This window comes from Lindgomyces ingoldianus (assembly GCF_010093535.1).
Source record: "Lindgomyces ingoldianus strain ATCC 200398 unplaced genomic scaffold BDR25scaffold_39, whole genome shotgun sequence".
In the NCBI taxonomy this organism is placed as follows: Eukaryota; Fungi; Ascomycota; class Dothideomycetes; order Pleosporales; family Lindgomycetaceae; genus Lindgomyces; species Lindgomyces ingoldianus.
The window spans coordinates 634,879-648,310 of NW_022985200.1; the positions used below are offsets into that span (position 1 = coordinate 634,879).

General features: G+C 48.3%; 5 protein-coding genes across 5 annotated transcripts; 1 reads left to right on the top strand and 4 right to left on the bottom strand.

Annotated features, from left to right (window-relative positions):
- Positions 1 to 1,460: 1,460 nt before the first annotated feature.
- BDR25DRAFT_318611 (uncharacterized protein) lies at positions 1,461 to 3,298 on the bottom strand (the record flags this gene model as incomplete). The annotated part of the gene is made up of 6 exons (XM_033691759.1): positions 1,461 to 1,481; positions 1,586 to 2,013; positions 2,204 to 2,249; positions 2,326 to 2,383; positions 2,809 to 3,007; positions 3,172 to 3,298. The coding sequence occupies 6 exons, from the start codon at positions 3,296 to 3,298 to the stop codon at positions 1,461 to 1,463; spliced, it is 879 nt and encodes a 292-aa protein (XP_033542215.1).
- A 1,689-nt stretch (positions 3,299 to 4,987) lies between these two features.
- BDR25DRAFT_86546 (RNA-binding domain-containing protein) lies at positions 4,988 to 5,871 on the top strand. The gene is made up of 3 exons (XM_033699168.1): positions 4,988 to 5,291; positions 5,356 to 5,798; positions 5,849 to 5,871. Exons 1-2 carry the CDS (start codon positions 5,043 to 5,045, stop codon positions 5,578 to 5,580), a joined length of 474 nt encoding a protein of 157 aa, XP_033542216.1. The 5' UTR covers positions 4,988 to 5,042; the 3' UTR covers positions 5,581 to 5,798; positions 5,849 to 5,871.
- A 1,221-nt stretch (positions 5,872 to 7,092) lies between these two features.
- BDR25DRAFT_240051 (uncharacterized protein) lies at positions 7,093 to 7,452 on the bottom strand (the record flags this gene model as incomplete). The annotated part of the gene is made up of 1 exon (XM_033685701.1): positions 7,093 to 7,452. A coding segment is annotated over one exon (360 nt), but the record flags the coding sequence as incomplete, so codon positions are not given.
- A 1,820-nt stretch (positions 7,453 to 9,272) lies between these two features.
- On the bottom strand, positions 9,273 to 9,548 carry BDR25DRAFT_239857 (uncharacterized protein; the record flags this gene model as incomplete). The annotated part of the gene is made up of 1 exon (XM_033685696.1): positions 9,273 to 9,548. A coding segment is annotated over one exon (276 nt), but the record flags the coding sequence as incomplete, so codon positions are not given.
- A 663-nt stretch (positions 9,549 to 10,211) lies between these two features.
- On the bottom strand, positions 10,212 to 12,501 carry BDR25DRAFT_346241 (uncharacterized protein; the record flags this gene model as incomplete). The annotated part of the gene is made up of 3 exons (XM_033694125.1): positions 10,212 to 10,834; positions 10,891 to 11,681; positions 11,732 to 12,501. The coding sequence occupies 3 exons, from the start codon at positions 12,499 to 12,501 to the stop codon at positions 10,212 to 10,214; spliced, it is 2,184 nt and encodes a 727-aa protein (XP_033542219.1).
- Between the last annotated feature and the right edge of the window lie 931 nt (positions 12,502 to 13,432).

Here is a 13,432-nt window from a genome sequence, read left to right on the forward strand (position 1 = left end):
AGAGGCTAGGATTGAGTCCAAGATGTAGTCTGCTTAGATGATGCGGCCTGCGCGCCAGATTTACCATATATTCGCGTAATTGATGTTCCAGCCATACTGTTTATCTGCTCTGAAAATGATGCTTGTGCTTTGGATGTAGTTTGCTAGACAAGCTGCATATGTGGCCTTGCGAAGGTCCTCGAGGAACACTTCTCGGTCTTTTTTGGGCCATACTGAGATCTTGGGTTGAAGACCCTCCGGGTGTGGTTTTGTGAGCAACCCCCCGTTCGTCGCGGTATGCGGAAGCGAGGCGAATGCCATGGGAGATGTTGGGTGTGAAGGCAGGTACGTGGAGAGCGATAGCCTCGGTATTGGACCAGATTCCTGTTCTTCCTTCGCTGGTGGCGTCTTAGACGAATTTTCTGGGATGGAGGAAATGACTAATTCGTTTTCGTGTGGTTTTTGGGATCGCGTTTGCGAGTGAGGTCAGCGCCAATTGAGAATAGCAGTGTGCCTCTCTGGTATCTGCGTTAGCATTATCCATTCCATAAGAAAAAATTGAGTTACAGGGAAAAGGGGAGCAGTCGGGGCCAGAGCATACCGTCTCCCCAATCGTATACCACTTTCTAAATGCATCTCCAATCTGCTCATACCCCCAGTCCCATCATCTTCATCATCTCCCAAACCTCACAAATCGCACTCATCATCCCGTGCTTAACCCCATTTTGCGCCATTTTAATGTAATACCCCGCGCCTCCCTTCCCAACATGCCCTACACAAGCCAGGGCTTCCAACGGGCCGTACTACGGTCCGTACAAAGTGAACCGTATCGGTCACGTGTTCAGTACGAACGTGCCGAGTTCGTGAGCCGTACCGTACGCTTAATGATGCTCTAGGTACGGTACGTAGTACGGATTGCATTACCCTTTTTGGAAGTTTGTATAGGGATTCTAGAGGAGTAGGAGGGCTCTAATTAGCCAAAAGTTCCGCGAGGACGCTTAAATCTCTTTCTAAGGGTTTTAATCTATCCACCTGCAGTCTGTTGTCTTAAAAATGCCTATTACAGACTATTTTCTATTACAGAGTTATCCATCTACGCGCCTTACTGCCTTATAGGTCTTATCTAGTTAATTAGATCCCTCTGTTATTAGTCTTGTAGGCTGCAGAAGTCAAAAGCCCTCTACACCGCGTCTCCTGCCTTATCCTGCGATAGTACACTGTCTGTGGCTAAAGATTAATTTTAGTAATACATAGCTATTAGACTTAAAACAGGCGTTGCCCTTAGCGCAATTAGGTTACTAAGTAAATAACAAGACTACGTTGCAAGGCAATTATACGCTGTTAAAGGTGTAGGCTTATAGCGTGGATATAACGCTTCTAGAGGAGCAGGATAAGGTAATCCGCCTCTAGCTCTGCTGTTAGTGTCATGAGTAGACCTCTCTGCTCTTGTTACTAGGGAGAATTAGTTATCTTATGGCTAATTAGACCTTAATCTTGCGTCTCTAGAGACCTATAGTCTTAGCTGTTTTAACTAGAGTACAGCGTACTTTAATTGAATTGCACTACTCGTACAGATCACGTGAGCCGTACCGGTTACAATACGTACACCTACCGCTCCTCCTCCCTGTTGTACGAACGTACACAAAATCTCACCCGTACAGGCCTCAAAATCGCCCAATCGTACAGTACTACGCCTCGTACACAAGGCTTCATACTTCACTGCAACCCTCTCTGACAACGGTAGAATATTGCTGATAGCGGACTCGCCGCCGCCAGGGCATATAGATGATCCAGCGCGTGTCGCTTGGTACCCGTCTGACACGCCGCATTCGATGTAGTGGATGCCAGAGGGAGCATATTTCTTTTGCCGACGCTCAGAGCTGGCGTAGTGTTCGTTGCCACAGTCGAGGATGATGTCGGCGACGGAGAGGTAGGGTGAGAGGTTTGCGAGGACTTTGTCGCCGATGGTACAGTGGGGAAAGGAGAAGATGATGAGACGTGGTGTGTAGAGTGATTTACATAGACTTTTGTAATCTGGCAACACCTCATCATTAGTGTCCTATCTACGTATCTCTTGGGTAGCAATGCAGTGTACGATTTGATACACATGTGAAGGTTATTTCAGCTCACTGTTAAAACCTCTAACCCTCCCATAATATCCCGCCTCCAGAACACTCTTCATAACACTATCCATCGCGCTTTCTGACGAATCCGACAAGCTTACATTCAGTCCGACTTCTGCAAACCGCAATGCCATCCCGCCACTCATGCTACCACAGCCAATGATAGCAATATGAATCCATCATCAAGTTCCAATATCTAAATCGGGACTGTAGTCACACTTACCGACATGAGCTCTGGACTCTCTGGCATACTAACATTTTGTCTCCTGCTAAAACCAAAGCTAAGGTCCGTCGCTAATAGGAAACTCGAAACGAAAATGGTGAAATACAAATAAGTGAAAGAAGAAAAAGGAGGAAGGGAGGGCTCATTGTAGTGCAGCTAACCGTCTAGCGTTACGCCGGGGTTGAAGGTTCTATAGTGAAACGAAGATGGCCAGAGAATAGGATGAGGGTGAACGGAGGCCGTTACAGGTGTACATTGTGGCGCCGACGGGGCACAAGGGATACGCTTTCGACCAAGCAAAAAGGGGATTGGATGGACGGGGTATGTGGTAGTTCTCAACACCTTCACTACCTGCATGATGCCCGTCTGGTAGGAGCGGGCATCGATCGTTGGAAATTTATGGTTACGTAAATGAAACAAAGAGATCTAGTCTTCGAGATGATACCCAGAATCAGCGAGTGAATTCACGTGTACTTGGCTAACTATTTTCCGGACTGGTAGCGAAAGTCACATGCAGTGTCCCATATCGGAAAGTTGTGTCCAGCTGTAGAGCGACCGTAGTCCAGCGCATTGCATTCATCCTCACCACTCTTCCTCAATTCTCGTGTTCCACCCATACCCACGCTTCGTTTAGGCCACCACGTGGCGGCGCTCAAACCGGGCACTGACGGTGCCCAATGCCCTTCTCATAATAATTCTTACAGCTAGTTCGAACCCCGTAGCTGCAGCAGCTATCTTTGCCACCCTTCCCATTCAACTGATACGCATAGATGGGGTTCCAATTGCCTTTGACCTGCGAACAGTAACCGCAGTAAACCCCGGCTTCGATGCCAGAAGCTGACTTACAGCCGACAGAGTAGTTGCAGTCTCGGGCTTCAAGGTCTACGGCCTCAGGGAGGGGTTCGGCCTCTGGGGCGGCATTTGGGAATGCCACAACGAGGGGGAGAAGGAGAGCGAGGAGTTTGGGATTCATATTGCCCTGGGTTTATGGTCGATTGACTGTGGTGAATATTAGGAGGCTAGGCTAGTGGCAGTGGAGTGATCAAGTACCTTAATGGTGATGACGGTGATGGAGAATCTAGGTTTTGTTGATGCCTCTGATGGTCAACGTAAGACTAAGGAGCAATCAACCTCTGCTTTATACCTTTGCATATGGTCACCTCCAACTACGCTTGGGGAACCATCTGCGACTTTCCTGTTGCCTTCTCTTCTAGCGTTCTCTACTCAGCTGAGAACTTGCTGGTAATATATTAAAAGCAAGCAAATACAGAACCGAAGCCGACCAGTCGACCAATTCGAACTGGTCTCTCCCCTCCTGTATCACCTTTGTCGCGCTAGAAGAGAAGGCAAACAGACCGGTGAGCTCTAGAGTATTAAGGCTTAGGGAAGAAAAGGGGATGAAAGGTGGTCCAGATGCATGCATTTATATCTTGGCAAGATTCCCGTGGTGTCTAGAACGGAGGGATGGAAACACTAACTTAGAGAACTGTGGGCTGAATGGAGAATAGTGGAACATAGGCTTGTTCTCGTGCAGCCCGAGGGATGCGATTGGGACTGGAATTCATGCCGTGCAACCTTGAGTGTGTGGCGTTCTTGGAACCAGTATATCAAGCAATAAAGCTTGACCCGGGAGCTTTCGCAATCGGTGCCAATCCCAGGTTCCCAAAACCGAGAGTGTGGTATAAGATCCCGCTGGGAAGCGCACGTGCTCTCTGCTGATGACGGGAAGGTGGTAAGAAGAGTGAAGTTGGATGTTGCGCGCTGACAGCATTCTCCAGGCTGTCGAGACATTCCCAGGAAGGGATGCCTTCCGGTAGGCACATTTTAGTTGCAGCGGTAGGCTCTTTGTTTTTGGTTTGGCTGAAGATGTTGTGTGGTGGTATGAGGTTGGGAGCTGATTTGATTAAGCTCGTACAACAAGTCGTTTGATTCGTCGATTCTGGTGAGTGCAGCACTAATTCATATCTAATTAATTTGGACTGTGAAAGGGGGGTGTGTGTAGGTAACCTAGTGTGAAACCGTCATTGTGGGGTGAAGGCTAATCGGTGTAAGTGGTGATGCGCAATTGGGGCTTCCATCTACTGGGAGAATCGATTGTTAAGTTCACTAAACAGCCGAGTGGACATTGACAGAAGAACTTCCAGGGAAGCTTACAGCGCCATCCACTGAATGCATGTTTGAGTGAGAATTCTGAATCACTATTGCTACGAGGCTGTGATCTGGAGATGGTAATGGTGTCTTGGTCGAAGAGGCCACAAAAACCAAGTATGTCTTGGGTTGATTCCAATTCCAGGGTCTTTCAGATCTACTTTTGCTTCTCCAATGAATATGCTAGTGCTCTCCGGGTGCATGGGCACGGTTCATACCCAGGTAGTGTCCTTGGCTTGATTGCGGAGAATATTCAACAACCGGCATTGTTGAGGTGGAAGGAAATCCATCTCCTCTCCTTGGCTGGAACCACCTGCTCTCTGTATGCCGAGGTCTAGTTGGAGGTGATAGGCGAGCAGCCGTTGAGTGCATGTTGATAGAGGGACAGCGCAGATGAGGAAGTTGAAGAAGAACGCTAGGATTAAATTGGATTAGCCCATCTGCGTTCTCCGATGTTTCCCCGCACACCTGGCACTTCAGGCGATGAGCCCCAAGCTTTCTCGACAGCTGGACTCACGCTCCCACGGAATATAACCCCTCTACCGCACCCAGACCATCCCCTCTCCTCGATGACAGAAGCTATGGCAGACACGAAAATGGACGTCGACCCGCCAGAGAGCGCTTCATTCGACCCCAAATCTAAGGAAGCGCGCACCCAAGCAGGCGCCGTGGCGGTTCGCTCCATAGAAGGCTGGATCATAATGGTGACGAATGTGCATGAGGAGGCCGGCGAGGAGGAAATTGCCGACTTCTTCGGCGAGTTTGGCGAGATCAAGAACCTGCACTTGAATCTAGACAGGAGGACTGGCTACGTCAAGGTGTGAACAACTTCCCCACTATAGGACTTTGGGGATGTGGCTGGTACTGATAATAGTATTCTAGGGCTACGTCTTCATCGAATATGCTACCGTTGAGGAAGCCCTAGCCGCTATCGAAGGTGCAAATGACAAGGAGCTTCTTGAGCAGAAGGTTACCGTTGATTTTGCCTTCGTGCGACCCCCGCCGGGCAAGACTGGCGAACGGCGGGAGAGGCGAGGCGGTCGCGGCGGAGGCGGCGGCCGGGGCAGAAGTCGGAGTCCGGGCCGCGATGATGATTTGGAGGGCTAAAAGAACAGGACACGCAGCAGATGACGAGGTGCCTCACACGTGCAATTCTGGACAAGAGCATAGCTGCCAGTCAAAAGATGATACCACAGGGGTTGGAGATGGCGTATATAACGGCCGTGGTTGACCCACGACTGGCTTAGGCGTTGAGTCTGGAAAATTAAGCTTCCCAGTCTGTCTCGTCCTGAAGATGAGGTAGACTGGTTTTTCTCACGTGATCTGTGAGTACACCTAATTCTTGCGCGAGGATTCTTAGCTGACTTCTACGAAGCTGACATCTTTTCGTGGCTGTAAGATGTGATATAATAGGTCGAGAAATGCAGGTGGTGTGAACTCGCATTTCTATTAGCGGCTTGGTTTGAGTGAACCGTCTAGGAGATTCATCAGGATGTCTCGGGATGTCAAGAGTTTTCGGATCAAATCCATGTGACTATTTACTACGTTAAAAACAATCTCAGATTCTTCTAAGGAATGAAGGTTAAGAGCTGCTTCTATGTCATCACCATGCTGGTTGTTCAGCAAGAATACTCTAGTCTACTCAAAGGTGTTCGGTGAAGGCACAGCAGGCTTTAAAATGAGAGAGTAAAACAGTTTCCTAGGTCCTTTCTCCCACTCATCCAACTGCAAGCTCATGAGCAAGCACGTGACGCAAATCTCATTGGGTACAAGGTCTGGGCCTTTGTTTTCAATTGTATAGTCTAGGACAATTTGGTATACATTTCCGTTAGCAAACCGGACGAGATATACCATCTGTTAAGCGAGCGTAGCATGACTTCAAGTGTCTCTTCCGTATCTGGTGCCTATACTGTATCGTTCCTTTGGCACGCTATCTAGTTACCCGGAGCTCTGCGGACTGAAGTTCACCGAAGTAATCCATTCTCGTGGGGATACATTTCCATCCGAGAATATTAGTAAAATGTTTGCTTTCACATCTCCTCTCTTCAGCGTCTCCGTCGGCCCAATACATAGGCGCATCATGATAGTAAAGGTCGTTCTCAACGCTAGCCCATGACCAGCTGGGAGTCCTCCATTCCGGAAGTCTCATGCTGCCAGGCGGACTTTGCTAGAGTATGTTATCCAGTAATGAATCTTCCCACAGTCCGACAATATACCTTGAGTCTCTAACCGTTGACATCTACCTTTTCGAACCCCCGAAGGCGGGGAGCCGTCGCTCTTTACTGGTAGAGAGCCTGGTATATAAGCCAGTGATTGCACGCTAAGCATGTGTGACAGTGGAAGCATTATCCAGCGCCTCTGTATACGTCAGCTTGGAAATTGCTCCGCGATTTCGGAGCCTCCAATCTGGCCGCATTCACATGTTGCCCCTGAATTACACTCGAAGAAGAGTTCGTAAGCGCCGAAATGTACAACCTAAGGAGACGGCATCCGCTGTTGAAGGATCTTGAAGGATCCACGCTCGCGATAGTAGAGGGAATTTCTCAATCAGGCTAGGCCACTTGCTATCCATAAGCTCGTGCTCTAGATGCTCCCGGGACACTATTGAATAGCTCTACTTCATCTATGATGCCTAAAACGTGGAAATCGAAAGTTCGTGTATAATCCACCTTCACTAGAGGAAAAAGCCGCTGCAATTGCGAGGACAGGGTTCTGGTAGAATGTGCCCATTTTCAACGCTTCTTTAGCCCAATCATTCTTGTCGTTGCGTACAATGAACAATGAATCGATCCAGATGTGCGGTATTCCCTGTCGCCGTGTCATGTCAATTGCTTCGGAGAAGTTTTTCGAAAGACCTCCAGTGGGTATGCACTTCCTATGAGATTCAATATTTTCCTTCGTGGTCGTGATGATTTGCGCTTTCCCCCAGGAGTGACTTAAGCTTACGTATCGTCCATATTTACCTTCCGTTTCTACCAGCTTAATGACATCGTCTTGCAAGGCCACGCCAAAAACTCTTATAGGCAGTTCTCGCTTCAAATAGCGGCTGCAGAATTCCTGTTCTTCTATACAACTATTAACCCAACTATTTCTTATATATCATGCTGCATCAGACTGGATGGCCCCTGTCATCCTCCGCCTAAGAGGCATATTATCGATGTAGGACATCCTTGGAACCTCCTTCACCTGCAATTTGCTAGGAAGGCAGAATTCTCAGTGTCCAGGGCCTGCAAGGGCAAAATCTCTTTTCTGTCATCCCACTGTAAGGTGATAATTTTCTTGCAATATGTTTCTAGTTCTAGGTCTTTGCCCTCATCCGCACACGCAAGTCATAATTCACAATTTTTGAGGTGGGAATTGGGTAGTTTGAGTCTGTCGAGGAGACTACAACAACCGCGTGAATGATGTCGTAGCATTGGGATGAAATCGGTGATGCTAAGAAATCCGAGAATGAGAGGTTGAAGGCTTTGATGCCGATCCAAGGTGTTTCCGCGCTTGAATGAGTCGCATATTGGACAATTAATAATGAATGTTCATAATGGTATTAACCTATAGCGGCGTCAAAGGTCTGGATAAGGACTATAGCGCTAATAATAATGATGTAGGAGCAGATGAAACACCAGATAACATGGCGATAATAGGGGTAAGACGTGTTAGATTTGACGAGATTGTGAGATGATTTGAGTGACTTGCAGGACTTTTAAACGCAAAACGAGAGTGCTTGGCGCCAAGTCTCTTCCCAGGTGATAATACTATAACGTGAAATGATAACGCGTTAGACTGCCCATGTATGTGCACGTAGCTCCGTCAAGTGGTTCAGGGTCTTAGAAACGTTCTCTATACTTTTCTTGTCAGCAATTAATTTACGTCAAAATTTTTATGATTAAGACTTTTATGCACTTAAGCTTGTATCAAGGTATCCTAATCTCATCATGAAGAATATTGGTCGGTGTTGTAGTTGAGAAACGTGCATCTTTATCAAGTAGTTTGGGGCCCAAGACTACGTGTTCACTTAATTTGTTCATGACCAACTGTTCTTTTCGTTCATGCTCTCTTATCGCAGGGTTAGTTAGGAAGCTGATGGATGACAGAGTGCATATAGAGGTGCGAGGAGTCAATTCCGCGGTGAGAACCAAACTGGGTTCATTAAACTAAGATGTAACGTCTCTAGATGTCAAGAGAGCCCTGAGGTAACTGTATCGTAGATAATAGAGCGCTAGTCCTTGATGGGATACGAGTGTAAGTCAAGGACCCCAATCAACATGACACTGGGTCACGTGAACCAATGTCACTTGTGACACCTCTGGTGCATGGTTGAATTGATATTGACGCATGCAATGGTTCATGGGTGGTGGGAACCGAGCTTATGCTTGAGGCAATCGCAAGCCTTCTGCTAGAGCCTCAAAGCCTCTTTATAGCGCTTCTGCTAGCGTAGAAGATGGGCAGGGGAGTGAGCAGAGGTGAGTGTGTCAAGGTGATCCTTTCCAAGCTCTTTCTCCCAAATTTCTTGTTCTCACCGGTTCAGCTTCTCCGCTTCGTCGTATTTCCTTTCATATTGCAGCACCAACGCCAGGTTTTTCACGCTCGCCAGCGTGGAAGGGCATTATACACCAGCTGCTTCTCCCTTCTAGCACTGGCTGGTTCAACTTCCCCGCTTCATCGTACTTCCCCTGATATTGCAGCACGCGCACCAGGTTTTTCACGCTCGTCAGCGTAGAGGGGTGATGTACACCTAGTTCCTTCTCCCTCCCTTCTGGCGCTCGCCAGTTTAGCTTCTCGGCTTCTCCCTACTTCTTCTACTATTGTAGCGCTAACGCTAGGTTGCTCATGCTCGTCAGCGAATCTGGGTGCTGTACCCCTAGCTCTTTCTCGCGCCCTTCTAGCGCTCGCTGGTTCAGCTTCTCCGCTTCGTCGTACTTCCCCTGATATTGCAGCACTAACGCCAGGTTGCTCACGCTCATCAGCGTATCTGGGTGCTGTACACCCAGGTCCTTCTCGCACCCTTCTAGCGCTCGCCGGTTCAACTTCTCCGCTTCGTTGTACTTCACCTGACATTGCAGTACCAATGCCAGGTTGTTCACGCTCGCCAGAAAGGAGAACTATGAAGCTGTGCGAGAGGTATTCGATGATGCGTTGAAGAGTTGGAGGGGAAGTGAACAAGTGTTGAATAGCGAACTTCAAACCTCGTAGATTTTGAAACATCATCTCTGATGACTTCGCCTACTGTTTATACAGACACGTCCTCCAAACCCGCTACCAGGTTATCGGAATCATAGTTGATCCACCAGCCTCAGCCAAGGAACGGAGCGGGAATTATACCTCAATTCGCCCGATAGCAAAGAGAGCAGATATCTATCTTCGCTCTCGTGCCGAACGAATCCAAGGCCAAGGTGACATACAGAGGTGATGCATTATATATCGTTGAGAAAGCTGCAGTGTGGACGGAAATGGGTTTATATTGAAGTGGATGGAGTTAGTGAAGGAGCCACGGAAGGAGAAGCCGGCAAAGGCGAGCATCGAGTTGAAGGACACCCAGCCGAAGGACGTTAAGCAGACAGCAATCCATCCGAAGAACATTCAACAGAAGTTAATTCAGCTGACAATCACCTAGACGATGATCAGCTAGGTTACTCGTAAACTAAATCGTGAACGCCCTTTGCAAGCCCTAGATAGATGAGTAACAATGCGAAAATCATAAAGCACTGTGATTAGAGTAGGAGGATAACATTCGCAGCTTCTCATTTCTCTATCTTTCTTGAATTTCTCCCAACCCTCCTTTCACCCTTTATCCAAAACGTCGTTCCCCCAACCGCCGTCTTCTCTGCCCCTACTCTCGATGACATCAGCCCTTCACTCTCCCTAAACAATTCCCACTCATCATCCGCCTTCTTATCTGCAAACGGTTTCTCGAAGATCTGTGCTGCCAGCCCTCCAACTGTCAGTCGAGCCCGAAACCCAAAAACATCTTCACTTCTAGCTCGAATTGCGTAAACCGCCAGTATAATACCAACAGCAGCATAAACGAGGTTAGATACCACGAGCGTCCATAGAGCTGCTTTTGAGACTTTGGTGATAAGTTTCGGGACGCGGACTTGGGTCTTGAGGGCCTGGCGAGGGGAGGATTGACCGCCTATGTGGGCCAGGAAACTGCGACTCATTCCGAATGTATACCCTGCGATCATGGTTTCGAGCGTGAATGTTCTGTCGTTCGCATCATAGATGACTTCTGGGAGCTCGCTATCCAAGAGACCAAAAGCTGGGAAAGCGGGCATTGAGCCGATACCGGCAACCGAGACGTTGCTTTTGGTTGCCGTGATAGTTCGAACTCCGGAGTTGACCATGGTGTATGTGACTTCCCACACTAAACCTTGTTAGAAGACGAACGGTAAATTTCACACTTTTCGAGGGCTGACATACCTGTGGTGTCACAATCCAGCACCATCAATGGCACACCAATCCAGCTACGATTCCAGAGTCTCTGATCTTCACTTTGAAATAATGAATCATGTGCATCAATGATTGGAAGAACACCTTGCCAATGCCACGGATTGTTAAACACTTCGCTCTGCTCTGTTAGGTTAGGCGCAAGTTTCTTCGCATCTTTGAATCCGGGTGTATCAGAATCGTCAACCCTTCCGATGAAAGCAGGGGAGTCATTGAAGAGACGATGCGCATCAACGTAGTGTATTTGAGCAGTGGCGTGGGTAATGTTCCCTGAAACGTCTACGCCGGCTCGCTCCTTCGTGCAGTTGAATTGAATGCCGCCAGTCAGGTCATCTACCGATGGAGGTTGCACATCGCAATTTCTAGGTAGAACTGCCCGACACTGGGTTGTTGTGGCAAAGCTGGCGGCCGCCCAATCAATGGTATCAGGAATGTCGGCGGGCCCAAGAATGGCATACGTGAGTCCGCTCTTGTCAGTGAAATTGAAAATCTCATGATCCGCCGACCGTCCGACTAGGATTTTATGGACGGCACTTTGGTTAGATTGCTGCATATTAGTGGCTCCGAATTCTTTCCAGCAATCAATTCCGCAGCCCCAGAAGTTTTTGTTGCAAATGTTGTTAACGGTGGGCTTGTCAACACACCATGGACCTAGCCCTCGGGAGTATTGGTTTCCGCCTGCGGCTGGCTCTGCTTTAATGTTAATTATCTCTACAGTTTGAGTGTCGATATGGAGCCATGTGTCCGTCGCTTGAACAAACGCGCTACGATAGTAAGCAAGGTTGCAAAGAAAAGGTGATCGGGAAGACTATACCTTGCCGCAAGTCCAAGCAGAAGCACTCCAATAGCCATGTATACTATTGGCGCTGTACTCGTTCTCTGACCCCTTCGTCTTCGAGCTGGGATGCACCAACTCGGAAATTTGTAAAGGAAGACATCCCAAAGAGCCAAAAGTTCTCCGTTGAGAACCTTGATTAGGAGCGAGAGCTGATAAGGCGTGGGAAGCTCAGAAGGCTTCACATCTTCGCCTCCCGACCAACGTAGGATATGCTGGGCGACCGTGAAGGAAAATAGAAACATCAGCATGCTAATGAGGGACAGGCTGATAGTAGAGGACCAAGATGCAATGAAGACCAGTTGTGTTGCTGAGTAGTCGACATAGTAATGGGTGCTGCTGGTCTGGTTCATTGCGGGGCAGAGCTCGGGGTAGGGGCATGTTATCTTTCCCATACGATACCCAAAGGTGAGGACGAGGATGACAATGGAAAACACAATCATAGGAAGGGCGACTATACAGGAGACTAGGATGATTTTGGTGATAGGCGAAGTCCATATTCTCCAGGAACCGGGTTTGTTGATAGACGGTAGCTCTGTTGGGGAACGAGAAGGTTTCGCAGCTTCTAGGTCCTTGCCCACGAGTGTGAACTCGCTGACTTGCGTGGCGCTGTGTCTCAGTTTCTTTGGGTGGAAGTCGTCTTGCTCTTTCTGACTATGATGTGGTCGTTCATCCTCAACACTTATCTTTTTAATCTCGCTCGTCAGGTCTTCATTTGATGTTGAGAAAGACATCTCCTTCTTTACCATGATTGTTGAAGTCTGTCGACCCTAGTGGTCGAATTGAATACGAGCGCGGTGGTTAAAAAATTAGGACAAAGTACGACAGAATGTTGCGGAAGGCAGATACTGTAGGATCAATCTGCAGGAGATGCGCGCTTGATATTTTCACTGTCCTTATTTCATCCCCAGATCTGAGGTTGAGGAAAAGGGAGTCCAAAACCACCTTGACCCTTGACCGTTTACCCAATACAGTGGTTGAATGTTTCCCGACTACCAATCCCGCGGCTGCTCCATATTTCGATCCCCCGCATGGGCAACATAGAGTTTCCGGAAGGACCGACTAGGGGGATTATCAGTAATACAATTGGTAGCGGAAGAATTAGAAAATTATATTTAGTCTCAACGGTGTACAGTTCATATAAGCCGGAACTCTTCACGAGTCGCTTCAGCAGGATTCGGACGGAATCCTTCCCAGAAGGTAGTAAGAGCCATGCGATGATCTCGTACCGGGAAGGACCCGTTGACCGAACCTCCAATCAAAGAGCATGGATAAAATCTAGTTCGCATCCTTCTCGAATCCTTCCGATACCGATGGGTGATAGTTTAAACGCCGTCAGACAATTTGTGTGAAAGAAACAGCGATGAAATGCAGATACGGGTGAGCCCAGAGCCCCAGAAGCCCCGCTATTCGTGTGTTCTGCAGCTATTGAACAAGGATTGAATATTGTGAGACTGGAAATGACCGGGACTAACGAGGACAGGTTGGCGCCTTGAACAAGGAAGATTTGGCCAACATCGTAATCAACCTTTCTAGACATATATGTTGGAAAGAAGCTAGTTGATACGAGGAGAAGAATAGCGACATAGTGAGAGAAGGCTGGATGTGTAGCAGTGTTGAGTGGCTGAATCCTGGAGGATCGCGGCCCGTGCGGGCAAACCGAGACGACTGGCATCGGGC